At 32.5% G+C, this 21,608-nt stretch overlaps 2 protein-coding genes across 4 annotated transcripts; both read right to left on the bottom strand.

Moving 5' to 3' along the window:
• Nucleotides 1-3,402: 3,402 nt before the first annotated feature.
• LOC141675216 (uncharacterized) lies at nt 3,403-4,372 on the bottom strand. Its single transcript, XM_074481927.1, has one exon. The coding sequence runs from the start codon at nt 4,300-4,302 to the stop codon at nt 3,541-3,543; it is 762 nt and encodes a 253-aa protein (XP_074338028.1). The 5' UTR covers nt 4,303-4,372; the 3' UTR covers nt 3,403-3,540.
• Nucleotides 4,373-14,442: 10,070 nt separating this feature from the next.
• Nucleotides 14,443-21,394, bottom strand: LOC141672790 (uncharacterized). 3 transcript variants are annotated; one of them, XM_074479466.1, is made up of 8 exons: nt 21,240-21,394; nt 20,062-20,146; nt 19,886-19,954; nt 19,677-19,789; nt 19,315-19,426; nt 19,102-19,245; nt 18,008-18,182; nt 14,443-14,837 (listed from the first exon to the last, which is right to left on the bottom strand). In XM_074479466.1, the coding sequence occupies exons 1-8, from the start codon at nt 21,289-21,291 to the stop codon at nt 14,712-14,714; spliced, it is 876 nt and encodes a 291-aa protein (XP_074335567.1). In that variant the 5' UTR covers nt 21,292-21,394; the 3' UTR covers nt 14,443-14,711. The 3 variants fall into 3 exon arrangements, with proteins under 3 accessions (XP_074335567.1, XP_074335566.1, XP_074335565.1); XM_074479465.1 differs by having other exon boundaries at nt 21,207-21,347; XM_074479464.1 differs by having other exon boundaries at nt 21,192-21,335.
• Nucleotides 21,395-21,608: the final 214 nt, after the last annotated feature.

Raw genomic sequence — 21,608 nt, 5'->3', positions numbered from 1 at the left:
AAAGCCCTAATTTTTTTGTGTAATTAATGAACAATGGTAAATATTGTTATTGCCAACAAAAATTATATTATAAAAACTGTTTTTAAATTATTTAATCACATTTATATAGTTTTCAATATTTGTACTATGTATCAACTTTTATGTATTATTATGTTAACAATTTATTTGTGATTATTTCATTAATATAAATTTATTTAAATTTTTGTGAGTTTGTTTTGTCTTTATTTTAAAACAAATGTATAAATATTAATAATATTAATTATATTACTATTAATAATATTCATGTATGATTCATAAAAAAAATATATTAATATATTATGCATATCTTACATAAAAAGGTAGTGAATAAAAAGGTAGTGAATTTATGTATATTTTGGTTAGAACATGGTGAACACGGTGAGTGAATGTTTTTAATTTAATCACATTTTCTTAAATTAAAAAATAATAAAAAACTGTTTTGTTTTCCAGAGTTTTCTCATTCATAGTTATAAATATTTTCTAATTTTTATTTTAGAAAATACTAGCTTAAAACTCATGCGATGCACGGATCACACAGATTTTTTTTAATATTATATTTTTTTAAAAAGAAATTATTGAATTCAATTATTAATTTTGTTCATTTAAAAATTTAAATGATATAACTTCATGATAATTATATTAGTATATGTTCATAACTTTTTAGAACATTTAAACTTATATAAAGTGATAACATTGGTAAGGATGAAATATTATTATAACAAAATTATTATTTTATTGATGGTAAAAATATAACATCTCCATTATGTTGAGACCTTAAAAAATATTATTTTATCATGGTGATTACTTAATCGATTAACTATAACTCTATAAAATATATTTTAAAAAGATAATATTACTGATCGAACAATATAGTTTTATTAATAATTTTATGTGTATTTTAAAAGAAACAATATTTATGTTTAATTAAAATTTATTTTTTTAGTTCATATCAATAGGATACGAATTATACTTAGTGTAATATTAATTTGATTTATCTCAGATCAGCGGTTTACATTATTTTATTTTAGACCAATGCCCAATACATCGACCAAATCAAACTAATTATTTTTAGTTTATTTTTAATTTTTTTCAAGTCTTGATCAATAAGATAATTTTGTTTTAGATTGAATAATTAGTATATATGATTTTATTTTTGTTGGTCGAATTGTATATTTATTTTAGTTTTGTGTTAGTCTGAATCAATTGTATAATATATTGTTTTATTCCATATAAGTAAAATATATTATTTTGTTTATCTAAGTTCATTAGTATAACTTTTTAGGGGGATTGATACTATTATTATTTTTTCTTAACCCGAGTCAAATTATATATCAACTAAATCTTAAAAATTATATTTAGTCTGCTTAAATTTAATTTAGCCCCAAGTAATAAATTAGAATAATATAAAACTTAATATGAATTAAAATTTAAATTGGTAGAAGAAGTTGAATTTAATATAAATTATAATTATATAGAATTTGATATAAAATAAAATTAAAATTGGTAAATTAATAAAGGAAGTTGACTTGAATATCAATTAGAATTGGAATTGATCAACCCAGTAACTAATATTAAATAATTAAATAAGGATAATTAAGTAATTTCAACAAATACTATAGATCAACTACCAAATTTTTAATATTTTATTTATTATAATATAGTATAGATGCAAGTGGAAAACTGGTGAAGTTAATAGCTCCTTAAACTTTCAAGTACACAAGCACGAGTCCACAATTTAAATTTGTCAAATTTATATAAAATTTTATAAAAATTTAGAAAATTCAGATTTTTTTTTATATACTTAACACTGTTATTTGTAATATTAATATCTTTGTGTTGTTAAAATCCTGTCTTCAGGTATCATTTTTTTCTTTTTAACAATAATTTCCATTACCATCCTGACTCTAACATGGTTAAACTTCTAGGAAGTCGTAACAAATTTTTATATCCGTAAGGGTTGTTTCAGTTCGTTAAAAAGGGAATAATTGTTCAAATATCACGGAAGGAAAATTTATTATGGCTCCCGAACTAGAGCATATCGTTTACGTACGGTTTATCTTCATTCACGTGAATTGTCGGCTATTGCATGAGACTTGCATACTATTGCGTGATCCCGTGAGATTGATAAAAGTTACGGGTTATTGATGATAAAAAATAAAAAATTATGCATCAATATAATTCGTAGCATATCCTGTGTTTTTAAACGTTCCCATGATCCAAAATGATATTGTTTCATAATGATTGTCTAAATTTGTCAACATTCTGTAAAATCTATATATGATATATATTTAGTTTTTTTCTAGTGTATAATAATAATATTGACATGCATAATGTAAGAGTTTATACTTGAAACTAGAAGTTTCTAGTTACAAAGTTATACGCAGTCAAAGTTTATGTCAAATGTCATCGAATTCTTTTTCAAGAATATTTTTCTCTAAACGTATTATAATAGCGTAAAAAAATTTATCCAAATTTTTGATTTTCTACTGTTAAAACAATTTCAATTATAAAAAATAGACGAATAAAATTATATTCTATTAGAATAAGTAATACAATTCAAAATAAAGAAATGATTAGATTGTTCAAATACTATATAAGCACCAAAGATTTTGTTAAATCATAAATATAAAAAGAGTACATTAAGGATTATGGAATAGTAGATATAATATAATTAGATTTTGTGTTATATATACACGTAATTCAATTACTCATATGTATACTTCTCAATATTACATATTTATTGCAATAATATTATAATAAATTATTAAAAATTAAAAAATAAAATAATATTAAAACAACCTCGGAAATAATAAATACATATGTGCAAATTAAAAAGAATTAAATTTAAAAATTTTGAAAAATTAGAAAGGTAACTTAAAAAATCGTATCTACGAGCTAGTAGAGAAAATGACAAGAAAACAGGTACTAGATTTGCATATTAATTCATCTAACATTCCATTGATAAAATTTACATTACAAACATCCAGATTATCTATACCTAAACTTAACGTGTATAAACAAAATACAGGCATTCATTAATCAATCATATCTGAAATAAAAAACTCAACACATTTAGAGACTCGGAAATTTAAACACTCTGATTTTAACTAGTACTTTCTCCATCCCACTAAATTATTTACGTTACTTTTCGACACGCTTTTCAATTCTCGTTTAAATTATAGTTTCATAATATTTTTTCCAAAAAATTTTTTTCTGAATACAAATTTTATATTTAAATTTTTATTAAAAAAAATTACAAAGAATATAATAAAACTATATCTTATAGAAGTTTTAAAATAAGTACCGAATGATAAATATTTCAGTGGTACGGAGGGAGTACCAAACAGTTGGATATGACAAAGATTGAGTTGTGCACCGGATAGAATTTTACTACTACTCATTCTCATAATCAATATAAGTTCATAACACAGTTGATAAAACCAAATTAAACTTTCAAACCAGAACATTCAAACTAATTCAAGAACTCATCCCCTACCATTAATTAGTACTAGGACACATTATTTACCGATCAAAGGGACCATTGGGGTCGAGCTGTTTGCAAATGGCAAGATAAGCAAGATACAGAACACGATCTTTCGCCCCAGTCCGATGATTCTTGGTATGCTTGCAGAAATACTTCAATTGTTCAAGTGTACAACATCCTAACATTTGTCCCAAAAGCAAAAACAACCAATTTATCGTCTTCTTCTTGTCCGAAATCACAGGCTTCACACTGTTCTCCTGATTACAAAACTTACACGTTGGAAGAACCGGGTTCATCAAACTAGCAGGGGCCCTATCATGCATGGAGGCTTTATGTTTCGCCATAAACGACCCGATCTCGATAAACTTGTCATGCAAATCAAGTTCCATCTGATACTGTCTTTCACATCTCTTGCACTGCACTTCAGCAGAAATAACTTTTATTTGTTTCGAATCAAGATAGCTTAATGTATGTACCGTGGCTCTTTTAGTAGTAGCCCACGGGTAGGGTTGTGGGATTTCCTGACTTTTTGTACCGTCACGAGGGGCCTGCGTAGGGTTACGTCTTCGAATCTTAGTAGGCCCCGGTCCCGGTCGGGGGACAGACTGTGCGATTTCAAAAACAGGAGACACTTGTTGAATACCTAGAGAGAGAGTGAGAACAACGTTGTTGTTGTTGTCTTGAGAGATATCAATATCATGATCTTTTGGGATCTGTGTGGGGTTGTTATCAACGCTGAGATTCGATGATTTTCGTTTACGAGAAACCTCTTGTTGATCATCAAGGTCGTTGTTAGTCATGGTGTTAGGGAGAGAAGTGGAGAGATTCAACGAGAGATATTTGGGGTGTTAGAGGGAGAGGAAGTGGAGAGATATAAGAAGTTTGTTCGAATAGATATGCACAACATGGAGACGCTATATATAGCCGTCAGATATTTACGTACATGCATATAGGTAAGGACTGTTGCCTTTTCAACCCTATCATTACTACTGTAGTCTCTCATACATTATTTTTGGATGTATCATTAATCTTGATAAACTAAATTAATAAAGTGCTCTTATCTTAAAAATATGTAAATTTATTTTCTACAAATAATGTGTCAACCTTTTTAAATTCCTGTTGACAACTATGTTTTATCAATTATTTCGAGAAATATAAATTAATGTGTTAAAAGACTTAATTTTTTTGTTTAATTTAAAACTTAATTTGGAAAAGAATTAATTTAGACACTTACACTTGTTACTCTAAGCTTGTACAAAACTGAAATTTCTTTTTGTATAATGGTCTATGCTCCGTGTAAATTTATTACAGGATATTTTTCAAATTTTATTCATATGTATTGTAATATATTATTTTTTCTTCCATTTTTTGAATTATATTTTATACAAAATTTTATCAGATTGCATTTTACTTATCCATTGTGTATTTCTTTTTCAAATACTTGTGAATATATAAAAAAATATAATATTATTTTTAGACCTCTTAATTTATCTTTATTTTTTAATCATAGAAATGTAGTGCATATACAATTATAAATTACTACTATGTTTCGTATTCTTTTAATTTCAGATTAGTTTTTATAGATTTGCGGAATCTAACATCAAGCAAATAATTTATTTATCTTTTTTAACAAAGATGGGCAAATAACTTCAGGCAAAATCATCCCAAACAACATTTGACAGAATACTATTACAATATTTTATCATGTTGTTAATGCTACGGAGGAACAATATCACCGTTTTTATTCTAACTACAACAAAATAGGAAACCTGATTTGTAAGTCATGTTGTTAATGTTGATCGTTACTCCCTCCATTAACTATAGTAATTTTATTTTAATTAGTTATATCTACCGTGTTAATCAGGAAACCTGATTTGTAAAATCTGAATTTGGGTTGTGGGTGTTTGTAAACTGAATTTTAATTTGCTTTCTACTTTTGATTGTGAATTAGTACGGATTTATGGTATAACTAATGTAAATTATGTATTGTGACTTGATTGCGAGGTTTAGAGTTTGTTTTGAGTTTGCGATTGCATAAGATTTTAGCAGGTTAAGAATTTAAATTGGAAGCCGAAAATGGCCGGATACTGAAAATTTAGTTTTTGGTTATTCTAGAAAAACAAACTTACGACGGTTGTTCTTCAAACATTCCATCGTAATTATTCTCGTAAAATGAACTTACGACGGTTGTTCTTCATATATTTCGTCGTAATGTATCCATTTTCATATTTAAAAAATATTTTTTTTAAATTTTCATTTTCCCAGCTTGTAGGCCCCATCTTCTAAAATACGACGTTTTTCTGTCGGAAATTTCTAACTTACGACGCATTCTTCCGTCGTAAGTACATAACTTACGACGTTATTGTTCGTCGTATTTTGGTATTTTACGACAATAAATTTCGTCGTAAGTTGATTTATTATTTTATTGAGTATGTGGGCCCCTACTTCCCTAACTTGCGACGCAATTTTATCTTGTGACGAAAAAACGAACTTACTACTCGACCAAAAACGACGATTTTTTCTCGTCGTAAATGGCTCAATTACGACGATTTTAGTTCAAAAAAACCGTCGTAAATGGTCAGATTTCTTGTAGTGATTACTCTTAAAATTCTATTAAAAGAATTAACCGGTTAACTTCCAAATGTCTATGCAAGCAGAGAGTCCAAAGCAGTTAAATTAAATTTTAAGAATATCTTTTCTTGTAAAATCAGCTTAATTTAAATATATTTCTTGTAGAAACCGACCAATATAATTATCCGCAATATGGTATTATTCTGTACAGTGGTGTATTCAGAATTGTACCAAGAGGGGGGTCTTCATTAATAATTTTTTTAAACATTACTGCGAGGAGGTAATTGAATTCTTCGAGATGCCATCTTTTGAAAACGATCCAGAATCAGTTCACGATCAATCTTTACAAAGACATCCTTCTCGACCACCAAACTATCATTCATCCATTTATCTCCCATTCGATTTCGCAAATCGGTCTTAACAATATTCATTGCAAAAAATACTCTTTCAACAGAAGCAGTTGCCACAGGTAGAAGTAATGATAATTCGATCAAGCGATACACCAATGGATATGTGCAAGACTTCTTAGTTGCGGCCATTTTCTTTGCAAGAGTTCCCAAATCTCCGATTCTAGAAAATTTTTGATCTCTCTGGACATCATAAATGTACATTTCTAATTGACTGTGAATCATTAGAAGCTTTGTCCATAAAAAATCTTCCGGATAAAGATTAGCAAGATGCACTAATTTATCAACATCAAAGGCAGAATATGTATCTCTAGGATCAAGACAAGCTACAGAAATAACGTAGCAAAGTTATGTAGTGTGATCCCCATCTAGTGTCACCCGGTCTTGCCAATCCCGTTTCTTGATTTTTACCTTTCCCACTCGTAATTTCTCCGGTTTCAAGTCGCTCAACTATTCGATCATGATGGCTTTGTCAAAGTTGGTCAACCCTTTTACAAGATGATCCACTCATGTTCACAATCAAGCTAATGAGACCAAAGAAATCACTAACAACTTGATTATCTTTGGCAACGGAAACTATCACTAATTGAAGTTGATGAGCAAAACAGTGAATATACCAAGCAAAAGGATTTTCTTGTAAAATTAGAGACTTCAATCCATGAAACTGTCCTCGCATATTTGAAGCACCATCATAACCTTGACCTCTCAATCTAGACAAAGATAAGTTGTGTTTCGAAAACAAGGCATCAATGGCATTTTTTAAAGAATTTGATGAAGTGTCAGCTACATGAACCGCAGCCAAAATGCGTTCAATTACCTTTCCACAATTGTTGACATATCGAAGAACAATCGCCATTTGCTCTTTCACTGAGATATCACGAGATTCATCGACCAAAAGAGTGAATAATTTATCACCAATAGCATTCAAAATAGCAAGTGTAGTCTCCGTAGCACAAGCATTAGCCATTTCCTTTTGAATTGAGGGAGCAGTCATTTGATTGTTTCCAGGTACGTTTTTAGTGACAACCTTTACAAGATCTTCATTTCGAGCACTGTACCATTCAAGAAACTCAAGAAAATTTCCTCTATTATTAGAAGTTGAGGACTCGTCATGACCACGAAAAGGCAATCCTTGTCGTAATAAAATAGAAGTCACATACAAAATTGTCATCAAACGAGTGCGATAAGTTACTTCCATTTCACGACTTTGACGTGACATTACATGTGATACACTTTGCCGTTGATTTTTGAAGGCTTCAAATAGTATTTGAGCATCACGATGTACACTATTAACTCTTCCAACATGATTTCTGAATTTTTCCACAGCATTCTTCCAATTCCTAAATCCCTTCTTTACAAAAACATCATCCCCAAACCGACTAGCATTTGTTGGCTTGAAAAGAAAGCAACAGAAACAATAAGCAGCATCCTTGGATATACTATATTCCAACCAGTCATGCAAACCAAACCAATCCCCTTGAAAACACCTATTTAATCCACCACATTGACTTTTTGGAAAATTATGTAGTTTTGGTCGACAAGCACATTTAGATATGTACTCTCTACGAACACGATCTCTAACCCCAACATCAAATTCTTCAATTAGTTTTCGTTCACCCGGATCACTTTTAATCTCATTTAGATCAAACTCCAATATAGGATTAGTGTTTGTTTCTACATTTGATCTAGGAGAGGGACTACTACCTCCACTTGAATCCAACAAATTTCTTGGCCGTTTAATAAAAAAATTATCAATTGACATTGAGCCTACATAAAATTTTAACACGGCCAATAATTATAAATTTTTAACTAACATTCTAACACTACAAAATGAGCAGGAGGAAAATATAAAATTAGTAAAACTTACAAATTGACAGGATGAATTAATTAAAAGATAGAAAAACCCAATTGATATTGTATGTAGCTTTAAACCTGCATCCAAAATCAAACAAAATCATAAATTTTAACAAGTAAAAAGCAATCCCTAATTTTAGCATATACAAAAAATATATACACAAACCTGAATTTGGGGAAAAGGCACTTAGTTTCGGACTTTTGGTGGAGAAGAATCAGGGACTTGCGAGTGAAGAAGAGAGAGTGAGGAGGGAGCAGCCGAGCAGGAGAGTACCCAACCAGAAGTCGAGAGCAGCAGATTAAAGGTACTATAAGTTAATTAGTTTGTAGTCACTCATAAAATAATTTAGTTAGTGCCTTAGTGGGGTGGGCTCAAGGATATAAAAGGGTGGGCTTATTTTTTATTGGGTGGGCTAACCTAAAAAATATCCAAATTTTAAAAATATATATGAAAAACTTATGTACTCAGGGGTGTGTTGAAGCCCCTTGAGCACACCTTTTACATTCGCCTCTGATTGATTCTGTAATGGACTAACAATCGTTGATTCGTTTGTCTTAAACCGGACCTCTTTATAGCACCCATGGTTACTCAGGCACGTTCTAAAATACCATCACCGCTAATACCTCATTATAAGAAAATAAAACTAAATACAACTGGATAACTACAACTGAAATCAAATACAACCATATCTGCATAAACGAGCATATATAGTCGAATTTAGTATTTTTGACGGGCTTTTTAAAATTTTACCGAAAATTTGAAATTTTAAATCAAAACTATCGGCGGGAATTTCAAATTCAAATTCGACTAATGCAGTTGTATTTACGCGATTGTATTTAGCCGATCGTTTAACCGGTTGTATTTAGTGTAAATATTACCGGTCTACTAAATATGGCTCGAGCATTACCAGCCAAAAAATGGTTGTATTTAGGCGTTTTTTTAGTGCCTCTTCTTTGTTTACATCTACGTTGGTACTTGCTACTTACCACCAATTTGGTTTCTTTTCATTGAATCATCTTCATCTGCTAACAATACTATTTCCATTTATTTTTAAATTAGAACACTCATCATCATCAAGACCCAAAATATAACATTTCAATCAGAACAAAAGTAAGCAAAGAACTATAATCTCATATTATAGTAGCAAAAAACTATAATCTCATATTAGACTTGTACTAGCTTCTCACTGTTTGTATAAGCTCTAGTTTGCGATTCTACACTGTTAGCTTGTAATAGGTTTCAAACTTGTTTCTTGTTCTTTTTCTGGCTCCGATTTACTATATTTATCTAGTTTATCTTTTCCGGATTGAGATCAAAGTTCTGGCTTTTGTTTGTTGTTTCTTCTTTTAGAGATATAATTTTTTTATTTATCAAAAAAATAAAAAACAAAAGTAAGCTGTTACAGGGCGGTTTACTACTAAAATGTTGACTTAGGGTGTGTTTGATATTGTTGTTGCTGTCGTTGAAAATCAGTTAAAAATTTGGTAAAATTCAAAAGCTGCTTTCCGAAAAAGTGTTTTTCGCCTAAAAGCTGCTATTAGAGAAAGTAAGTCCCCCCATCCTTTTGAAAAAAGCCGCTTTTCAACTTTTGCGGGAAGCAACTGGTTTCACCATCGAATCTTACTAAAATCATTATTATTTTTAATTTTTTCATCAAAACATATACATATAAAAAAATTATCAAACAGTCATCTGAATTTTACAACACTTTTTTCAAAAGCACTTTTTCTAAGGGTTAAATATCAAGTAGGTCACTCATTGGGGCCAAATGTTTCAAGTAGGTCACTGACTGCAAATCTGACTCGATGTAATCACCGATTAACTCTAATTGTGCATTCTGTCAGAGTCAACAGAAATTAGTAACGGTCAACTGTGTGACATGGATATGCAGCCACTGAGTGGATGACCTGGTGCTTACGTGGTTGTGCAACGACTCTAATATCATGGGTCTATATATACAGACTAAAATCAGACCTTAGAGAACTAGGGTTCTTAACTAAAAATTATTGAATCTTTCCAATCCCATTTTATTCATCTAATTCGTTCTAGGACAAACTTCAATTCAACCTTAAGTTCAAAAGGCCTATGGCATCAAGCTCCGCAAGGTCGTCCCAAGTTTCGACGAATGAGCAACTTTGTTATTGCGGAAAAACGGCCAAGATGTATACATCTTGGTCACTCAACAATCCCGGGAGAAGATTCTACACATGTTGCCAACCCCAAGTAAGCCTTTTTATTGAAATATTTCTGCAGTTAAGTTGGGTTTTTGGAACTTCATAATTTTTTAAAAATTGCAGGGTAGATGCAACTATTTTCGATGGTACGATCCTCAAACTTTAGGCAGGCACGGTGATGTTATCACCCACTTGAATAACAGAAGAATTTTTCAAGATGAAAAAATGGCACTTCTTGAAGAACAGATAGCAATGCTTGAGGTGAAACTTGCAAGTAGTGAAGAAAAGAAGAGAGCTTTGGAGAAGAAAAATGGATATTATCGGAAGATCTACTTCATTGTGATAGTTCTGTTAGTGATTTTAGCGAAGTTGATGTAGTGTATCTGTGTTATTGTTAGTGGGTTAGGAAATTTGATGTAATGTATCTTGTTTTAACTAAATTCTGTTCTCACTGCTTGTTTTTGAAGATATGTAGTATATTAATATTTTAACAATTATGTTAGTGTTTGTGATTGTGATAGTTCTGTTAATGTTATTGATCATAAGAAAACTGTAGGCTTTCATATACATCTCTTTTGAGTAGTATTGTGACACATAAGATGTTGGTTGATGTCTCCTATCATGTATAGCAGCCACAGCATGTGGGCATGGTATTCCTGTCAACTCCCATGCCCTGCAGTCACATGTTTTCTCTTCTAAATTCACAGTGACTGATCTTGTACCTTGCCTAACCATGTATTTTGTGTCTCCATCCCAAGTTGCTTGCCATTTTCTAGATACATTAATAGCTGCATCAAGCTTATGCTTTATCCTGGGGCATATGGGAAGATCCCTGTAAGCCATTGAATCCCTATTAATCCTTATTCTCCTCATGATTTTGAAGTGTAATTCTTGAATCATATTCAAGAGTGGCATGTACCTACACAACAACACATCAAACTCAATTAAATGTTGAATACATTCTTACAACAACACATCAAACTCAATTAAATATTGAATAAACAATTGAATATGTTGCAAGTATATTATCTTTCATTAATTATCCAGTTATTGAAACACTCAGACATGTTGTTCTCGACATTATCTGCAAATGAATGTCTGTCGAAAAATGCCTTAGACCAACTCTTTGGTTCCAACCTGCTCAACTCATCATAAGCATTTTTTGAAACTCTATGTAAAAGCTTCATTGCCTTGTGATGCAGAGCTGGATAAGTGGCACAAGCAGCAGTCCAGAAGCAATGCTTTACAGTGCCTTGAGGAAACCTGGATATAAATGCAAAAACATAAATATAAAAATAAAAATGCAAAATATAAATGCAAAATATAAATGTAAACAAAAAAAATGCAAAATATAAATGAAAAAACATAAATATAAAAATAAAAATACAAAATATAAATGCAAAAATATAAATGCAAAAACATAAATGTAAAAATATAAATACAAAATATAAATTCAAAATATAAATGTAAACAAAAAAATGCAAAATATAAATGCAAAAATATAAATGCAAAAACACAGTTTTTTTACCTCTTCTTGAAATTGTTATACAAATGCCTTGTGCACAACCTGTGCTCAGCCCTTGGCAATAACTCTTTCATAGTAGCTACCAAACCCTAAAAATAATCAAATAAACATCCTTTAACAGCTGTCAATGTAATGACAATGTAAGTACAAGGGAAGATTGTTACCTTCTGTTGATCACTGATGAATGTGAAGGCATGACCATTCCCTAGTGATAGATCATCTTTTAAGAGCTGAAGGAACCATCTCCAGCTGTCTGTGCTCTCAGTCTCCACCACAGCAATTGCAACCGGATACATGTTGTTGTTAGCATCCCTACCAACAGCACTGAGTAGCTGACCACCATACACATTTTTCAGAAAACATTCATCTATACCCAGTATTGGTCTGCATCCTAACTTCCAACCTTGTTTCAAAGCTTCATAGAAAATGTATATCCTCTTAAATGTGTTCACACTGTCATCTGTCACCATGTTAGTCATTATCTTACATGTGTTCTTTGGGTTATTTTTTATCAACTCAAAACCAAAATCCCATAGTGACCCTTCATACTTTCTAAAACTCCAGCAAGAGCAGCATGTCTTACCCTAGAACACTTGATTCTAGGTACATCAATTTCCAACTCCTACCTAATGGTTTCTTGCATCTCCTTCACCTTCCACTGTGGGTTTTTTCTGATTTTTTCACCATACATCTCTGTTAAGTATTTCACAGATACAAGCCTATTGTGGTATGATTTGGTGCATAGATGATCAGGCTGACATGTTTTAATTTGGACAGCCTTACCCCCTTCCAATCTACTGCACCACAAATAAAATGTGCACCCTTTTTCACATCCAACCTGTGCTCTTTTAGTATCATTTGTGATGAAATGCAGGGCTCTCCTCTCAGATATTCCATAATCTCTAACAGCTTTTCTGAACTCAGCCATGGAGGAAAATTTAATCCCAACTTCAAACTTAAACCTACCCAACTTTTCAGGATTATAAATTGCTGGTTTCTTCTTCCTTTTATTACCAGGAGGAATTGCAACATACCCCTTCTTAATATTTTCAATCTTCACTGGAAGAATCCTCGGACCTCAACTCATCACTAGCATAGTCACTCTCATCATACTCACACTCATCACTAGCATCAGGGTTTTGTTGTCTAAGTTGCCTAGAAACTACAAGCTCTTCATCAGATTCTCCCTCTTTAGGGTCATAGTTAGGGTCACTATCATTACCATCACTAGACCAGTCATCACCAACATCAAGATCATTATTAAACACTTCATCAATATCAAACCCTACGTCAAGTCCACTGAACTCATCATATTTTTCTACCAAATCAGTACACTACCATGTTTTCTTATGATCCACAAATATATGTAACTTTTTAAATGGCAATGACACCTCAATCAAATCCCTAAATGACTGATCATCATATAACACTCTAATACCATTCTTAAAGATATGACCATCACATTGAAAATAAAGCATATCACTCTTACTATACTCAAATTTCAGAGGATAATCATCCATTTCAAGAATCGAAAATTTGTCCGTGTCAATATCTTCGATGATATCTATCATTCCCCCAACATAATCAGCATTACCTCTAAAAGATCCAGGACTAAATATCCCATGATGGTGCAAGTAAATAGAAACCCTCGTAGACATTTCTAAAAAACGAAGTAAATATATAATGAATTAAAATAATTTCTTCAAGCAAACGAATCAAAGATAACAAGATCTATAAAAATTACATCATTTTTATAAAAATATGATCAAAAAACAAGAACTTATCATGCAAGACCTAAAACCCTACGGATAAGTTCGAAACATACCTTAATAAGATTAAGATAATTCTCAGATGCTTGTTAGTGTGTAATTTTGAACAATACGGCCAAGAACGACTTCAATTCAACGATTCAAGGAGTGGGTAATTAAGGCTTGCAGTTTCCCCCTTTCATCTTCCCGCGTTGTCTTGTCGATTATGTCTATAGTTTCTTTTTTTTGTTATATATCACATTACACGTAACAGTTACAGTCAGCGCCACGGGGCAAGAAGACGTCCACATGTCACACACTAACGGAACACTTAACGGTTCCCATCTAAATTGACTATAAACCCGGTTGACTCTGACGGAATGCACAATTAGAGTTAATCGGTGATTACATCGAGTCAGATTTGTAGTCAGTGACCTACTTGAAACATTTGGCCCCAATGAGTGACCTACTTGATATTTAACCCCTTTTTCTAACAGCACGACAATTTTTAACAACAATCCCAAACTGAGCCTTAATCGTATTTGGTCTAATATTGCCATCATGAAAATAGTGGTACCTTGTTTGGCTTCTACATCATTGTATTATTAAGGAACATCTTTTTTGTAAGTTGCATATTTCGATTTTCAAGCAAACTTCCCCTTCTGGAAAATTGACAAATTTCTATACAATAAACTACAACTCCCCAAGTTTAAGGAGACTGTGTAATGCATGAGGCTTATGAAATAGTCTAGTCAATCACAGAGTCGACAATAACCATCTATTACAGAACTATTACACGGTAAACACAACTAATTATTGCGACAATCATTGTCGTTGACATTTCATTGATAAGTGGAGCAAATAACAATAGAAATTAAACATTTCAATTGTGATGATCCCAATTTGCATCTGGTTTCTCCATCACAAATTCATCCCTCCACCTTTGCGGCTGCAGATGCATAACTTACACTACTATCTCGGGTGCTTTTGCACTGACTCGACTGTTCGTATCGAAGGAAATTGATCTTTATCTTTGTGGAGCTGTTCTTCAGCATCTGATTTTAATTTAAAATATGAATAAGCAGCTAATAAATAACAGGATCAAAGATACATAAATATTTAAACAGGTGCTGTGCCTTTTGTCTAACTTCAACCAGATAATAACGCCCATAATTCAAATACGCGAAATACTAACACATTTAATGTATGTAAGCTCTGTGTTCACTAAATCAGTAGTTTTACTTTCACGAGGAGTTTAACTTGTGGAAACTTTAAAACAATGGCTAACTGTTGAGTTTAGTTTCGTTTTTTTCATCTTCAGTTTTATTTTTTTTAAAAATTAGCACAGTAGTATTTTTGATAGAATCAAAAGTCAAAACTAGCTCAGGCTATTCCCATGAGTTAGGACTTCACATAGATAGTTATACTAAACCAACTTCCAACATCCGATTAGAATTAGCACGCATATAACACGTAGGATAATAATCACAACCTACTTCCTTGAGCTCCTGAATTCCACATGTGAAGGTAAAAATAAAAGAACACACAATACAAAACTTTACTTCTATCACCACTCTGTCAAGACAAATAAATAAAGGATCAGGACGGATTTTATTTAACATATACTAAGAGATCATCAATACCCTATACCCATACTGTCAATTAGTTGACCTCCGTATAGGGTTCACAAACCTTCCTCCTGGGTATCAAATCTAATATTAGCATAATACTGATGAATTGCATCTACCAGGCACTAATTCCGTAGCATCAGTCTATATAACACAAGGCCAGATGTGGGAAAATGAACCTTCATGTTTGGAGAATGTGCTTTCAGGGTTCAGTTTTAGTCCTCAGTCATGTGAAAACAATAAAGAGGAAATGGTATTTGGGGCTCTAAATGAGCTGAGACACTAACGAAGTGTTCAGCTCGAGTTTGACTCGGTTCATAGAAGTTGATCATAGAAGAGTGCGGCCCAATAGTTCGTGAAAAATTCAAAAGGAGGCTTTTTAACAAGTTCAATAAGTAGGCCCATGAACATAATCCATTAATAAGATCTTAACACAGGTCCGATATTCAGTAATTGTGTGTGTAATTACCTTAATAATTAATATATTAGTTCATTTTATCTATTCATCATTCTCATTATTATTAATTAAATTACACTATATGTAACACAATAAAATATAACCAGTGTAATGTTGGAACATAAACTTTTGCATTATGTTGCAAGTTTTAGATTACTTTATTTTCAATAATTTTCATATTCATAAATAAAGTTGATGAGCAAACTGACGAGTATTGCTCATATGCTCATGAGACATATGTGAGCTCTTTGTGAACAATTATCTTAACGAGTCGAAATCCATCAAAATTTTTAACTTAATCCAAGCTCAAATTCAATAGGTTTTTAACGAGCCAGAACTGAGCACTTGAAGGTTCAACTCGACTCCTACAGTCCAACATGCACATGCTTCCCTCACTAGAGACTAGACCCAAAAGAATCCCAATCAAAGAGATATCAAACCCTAAAAATGGCCACTCCTACCCCTCCCCCCCCCCCTCCTTTCACACACACACACAAGCGCTCTCCTCTCATTCTCTCCTAGAAGACTTCTCCAATTTCTTTTGAAAGCGTTGGGTACATCCGTGGTCTCTTCTTTCCAACTCTTGATCTTCTGGCCATCAAAAGACTTGGTTTAGAGCTTCAACAGTTCAACTTGGACTAGTTGACAACCTTTAAAGGTCTAGTTCTGCTCGCTTATGAACTATTCAAAAATTCACAGAGACAATTTGATAATGGGTCGTCTAAACCATGATTTGTCTTTGTTTGGTCAGAAATGGATTGATTATAAAAAGCATCCATCCAAATTATACAAGGATTGGTTGTGGATCAAGATTCAAGGCCAATCCAATCCGTTATTACCAATTACGATTAGCAGCATACGTATATATAACTCTCCTACCGCAGCCTAAAATCATGTAGTATGATTATCTTATAATGATCTAATCGTACTAATTTATAGAACTTGTCAAGCTATCTTGCTGTATTTACTTTTTCCTATTTCAAATTGCAGCATAAAATTATTCTTTACTATCTGTATCAAATCAAATTTTGATTGTGTAATTAGTTTCAAATATATAAATAGTTTTTTTCTAAATATTAATTTTTGTAAGCTTAATGACAATAAGAAAATAATTAATTTACATGATTTTGAAGTGCACACTAACACGACTCTCTATATAATGATGTGATCTTCATTTAATTAGAGGATCTGATATCCGATCCAATAACTTGTGAGGTGGAGGGTATATAGAGTTATATGAATTGACGTCTGAAATATCAGCAATTACCCTGATTCAATTCGCATCCACTACACCTCGGCTATAATTTTTGGGGTGCTAGTAACAATTGAATACAGTAAGGCATGAAAAGCAGCTTCGGTGTGGAATGTGGCTACCTGGGGCAGGTACAGATGATTGCGCTCAATGGAGATAGACTAGAGAAGACAAAGGGTAGAGGCGCAGACTTCAGATGATTAAGGACAATGGACTAGGTCCCAATGGTGATACCGGTGATGGAGGTAGACTACCTTACTCAGACTCTTTATTTTAGCTTCGAGTACCCGTGTCGGACACTTGACACCCGGACATGGACACTCGGACTTGGACACTTAATTTAGATCAAAAACATGTATGTTTTCCAAATTGTTTCCGAGTCCGATACTTGGACACGTGTCCATGTCGAACACTTCTAGCCGAGTCTGAGTAACATAGCAGGTAGTAGTATATAGAGTTGGAAGAATGATTACAGCAATGATGGTGGGGATGATGGACAATAACACAGAACTGCGTGAAGATTTATAGAGTTGGTCAGTAAAAGATAATATGGGACCCAGAGGTAAATATGGCATCCCCATAGGCATCTCACAGATGTGGTGCACGCTAGCTCCCAAACCACCAAAGCACCCATAAAATTTATAATAAGCTAATCATCGTTTCTGACATCAATAATTCAGTGTGTAATGTGTTACAAGGCACTTCTCACTAGCAAAAAAAACCGAGGCACTTATCGGTTTTTAGATATATTGTCAAAATGGCAACTTTAAGAATAATTAACTTGAATGGGTATCAACAAAACATACATTAACAAACAAAACAATTCGCGGTATTTTTTATTCAATACAATAAACATTTAAATTATAAGGGAAAAAATCAGGCACTTACATGAAGAAATACACTTATTGGGTGGCGTCCGCATATAGTGTTTTCAGTCTCCAACAGATATTTTTTAAATCTATCTGCATCCCCAGTTTCAATTATGTCCATTCCCATCCTGTCCAATGCCTCAATAGATTTATATATTGGCCCCTGTTTCTTGTCATAGTGCATGTAACTGAACCTGCAGGCATAACAAAAAATGTAGTCCTACATACTGACATGGCAATGAACCTTTAGATTTGCTAAAAGCAATTGTAGTCTGGCTATAGATCCAGTAATGATCACAACCTAAAGGGTAGTTCATATGTATGAATATTGAGAGAGGGTGCTCTTATTTATTCTTTTGGGTGCCACTTGCAATTTAAGGTCTCTCTCTCTCTCTCTCTCTCTCTCTCTCTCTCTCTCTCTCACACACACACACACACACACACATGTATAGGAATGCGCAAAATCATAGGTATGCTCTACATATGTATACATACAACTAGAATATACATGTACTCATATGATAATGTACATGCAAATAAATATAAAGACAAAAAACTAGGATCACGTGGAAACCAGAAGGGAGAGAAAGTAAGGGCGACCTAAAAAATATATATACCACTGAAGATATAGAAACTGCACCACAACATGTGACGGGAAACAAGAAATTAAGCAATTCTTATTCTATTATTTTATTCTCTGTTCTAATTACTTGTAGGTGATTCAATATTTCAAAATATTAGGTAAGAAGATTACTAAATACATCTAGAATTGTTATCGTGGTAGTTCAGCCATACAAGGACACTGGTTGATAATTTCTAGAAAGTAGACATCAATACAAAGTACTTCCCTTTAGTTTCAGAGAATAATTTTCTAAAAAAGTTTAATTTCTTAAGAATATATCTTCAATAGCTCAATTGAAAAACATATTTATCCCAGAAAACATGACTGAAACTTATTGGAAAAAAATGCCCCATTTGTCAATAGAGATATAGTATTTGAGTACATATGGAGAACATGAATTATAAAACATATCTGGGTCATGATTAACATTGCACTGAAATAATTCAGCAATTAGAACAAAGTTGATGTTGAGAAAACAACTAAGAACATACCGTGATCCCCAGTGGCAGAAGTCTGAGGACACAGAAAAAAAATTAGTGGGGTCATCCACATATTTGGCCAGTAATCTTCCAAAAAGAGCTTCATTTTCAGCATTCAAAGCACCGACCAAGATCGGAACAGCTTTTACTTTATACCTGCATTCTTATAATCAAACAAAGTCGGAAATGAGAAACTAAAATGACATCAATATAATAAGTACGAACCCGTGGAAGACTCTAGCAAGATATGGAAGGTGCATTTCCATGCTATGTTCCGCCTCATCCACTTGATGATCCATCATCTCAAATTTCCCGGTGGCTTTTAGTTCTTCGATGACTAGTAGATAACAAAGCCAAATTGTGAATTATTTTTGTTCAATAGGTAGCATAAAAGAACTAACACATACATGCAACCTGCCAGGAACGTAATTTGTATTTTACAGACAGATAATATTCCAAAGACAGATAGTAGAGACTCGAAAGACACAAAGATAAACAAAAGACAGAAAGTGACCTAACAGGTCCACATCATTAATCAGGTGTATATCTTGCAATAAAGTTGAATGTAGAACAAAGGAACTAAATACCTTCAACATCTATAGGCAAGTCTCCAACTGGAGTACTGTATAAAGTAGCTTGGCTGAGAGCACATCTTGGGGTGTAATAGTGGTGAGATGGACCAAGAAGGAAAACCCGGGAACTGAAAACAAAGAAAAAAGAAATGTCAGTAAGGAAATGGTTAATGTCAAATTTGTTTTAACATATGAAAATATGAATCTAACAAAAATAAACTCACATGTTGCTTGGTTCAATGTTTCCAAATGCAAAAGCTGCTGCACGCCCCGAATAAGAGTAACCTGCATGACTAGTGGATTCGATTCCATAGAGGAAAAATAAGAAAATACAAATGAGCTAATAAAAAGTAAAAGAAACATGAAATCATATTAAGAATAATTTGTGCCATTTACTTACGGTGCAATAACACCTCTCACATCTGGAGATTTAGGGATGCCAGCAGCTACCAGCCATTCATCTAGCTCTTCGGCTAATTTTTTTGCTGATGAAAGAAAAAAAATGCAAAGATGTCATGTTATTTTTTGATAACAGTACACCCATTTTCCAACAACCAACGACTCTTACATTTAAGATCATTGGGAGCAGAATTGTTTAATAAGAGATAGGGCTTGTATAATACCGTACCATACAAGGTAGGGAGGAAAGGAAACAAATTAACCAGAGTTCAACATTGCTGATCTAAAATGCAAATGCAAGCAAACCGTTAAACAATACTTATAGATAGACCTTCACTATCACACCTTTAACAATTGGCTCAATTAAGACTAGAACAGATCAAGTACAGCAATTAATCTTGCCTGTGCAAGCAACAGAAAGATGCACATGCTAGATCTTTGTTCTGTTTATCAGACTAGCTTCAACCGACAACTGTTTTAGCCCAAGAGGCGGGAAATTAACTCATAATAAAGATTAGTAATTACCATGGATAGCAAAAATTTAACTAGGCACAGCTTTTGGTACTTCACCAAGGTGTATGCAATGCAACACACATTTATGATATTAAATCAATGGTGCATGACAAACATACATTAATGATCCCAGTCTATGTAAGACCCAATCGGACAAAGAAGTTCCCCAAGTTGAAAAGAAAAAAATTGAGAAACAAACAAATGAATGTAATAGTTTGCTCAAAGATAACAAATGTGGCCTCAACCGTGTCTGATTGTTCACAAATCCGACAATTGTAACACAACAAACTACTAGTCTACACCCCGGTAAAATTTTAGCCTAGTGAATACCATTACCTAAGTGTGCGTAAAACTTTTCAACACACACCATAACAAACCGATCAACATCGAAAAATTGACAAAAGCAGCAACAAACTAAACCCACTGAATCAACTCGAAATTAACCCCCAAACAAATCTACAAATCTGCAGAAATGACACAACAAATTTTGCTGAATTATTAAAAAAAAAACAAGAACCTAACTTTAATATGATCAATTAGAATATAATGTAGATGAGGTCAGTACAGAAGTATATAATTATGTTATTACAAGAATAGTGGAGATACATACATACATACATAGTACATACATACATATGTGGAGAGAAGGGGGTAAAAGTAAGTTACGATTATCAGAGTACCAAGAACCAGCGTGAGATGCTCTTCTGATTTTCTCCATTTCACCCCCAATTCAAATGCACTTGTGTTTCCTGAGATATTATAACGGATTACAAAAAACAAGAGAATATGATTCCGATGATAAAGTACCAAAATAACAAGTAAAAGGCGTCATCAGTTTTCTAAAAATCTTACAAAATATTTGTCAAATCTATTTTTTGAAATCCGATTAATATTTATAAATTATTTTTGAATTATATATTTTATAATAAATAAGGTAAATATATTAAATATTATTAAAATATTTAAATATATCCGATTTTTATTCCGATTAATCCCTCTGATTTACCGATTAATCTCTAATCGGTACCCAAATCG

The sequence above is a fragment of the Apium graveolens genome, chromosome 7 (genome assembly GCF_009905375.1).
Source record: "Apium graveolens cultivar Ventura chromosome 7, ASM990537v1, whole genome shotgun sequence".
In the NCBI taxonomy this organism is placed as follows: Eukaryota; Viridiplantae; Streptophyta; class Magnoliopsida; order Apiales; family Apiaceae; genus Apium; species Apium graveolens.
The sequence above is the reverse complement of the archived record's forward strand: the minus strand, read 5'-3'. Positions and strand labels throughout refer to the sequence as shown.

What these genes read in the sequence shown, in the direction of transcription:
- LOC141675216 (XM_074481927.1), bottom strand. Translation starts at nt 4,302, where the DNA reads ATGACTAACAACGACCTTGATGATCAACAAGAGGTTTCTCGTAAACGA.
- LOC141672790 (XM_074479464.1), bottom strand. Translation starts at nt 21,291, where the DNA reads ATGGAGAAAATCAGAAGAGCATCTCACGCTGGTTCTTGGTACTCTGAT. An exon ending in CATATGTATGTATGTACTAT is followed by an intron (nt 20,147 to 21,191) that starts GTATGTATGTAT and finishes TTCTTTCATCAG; the next exon opens with CAAAAAAATTAGCCGAAGAG. An exon ending in CTTGCTAGAGTCTTCCACGG is followed by an intron (nt 19,246 to 19,314) that starts GTTCGTACTTAT and finishes ATAAGAATGCAG; the next exon opens with GTATAAAGTAAAAGCTGTTC.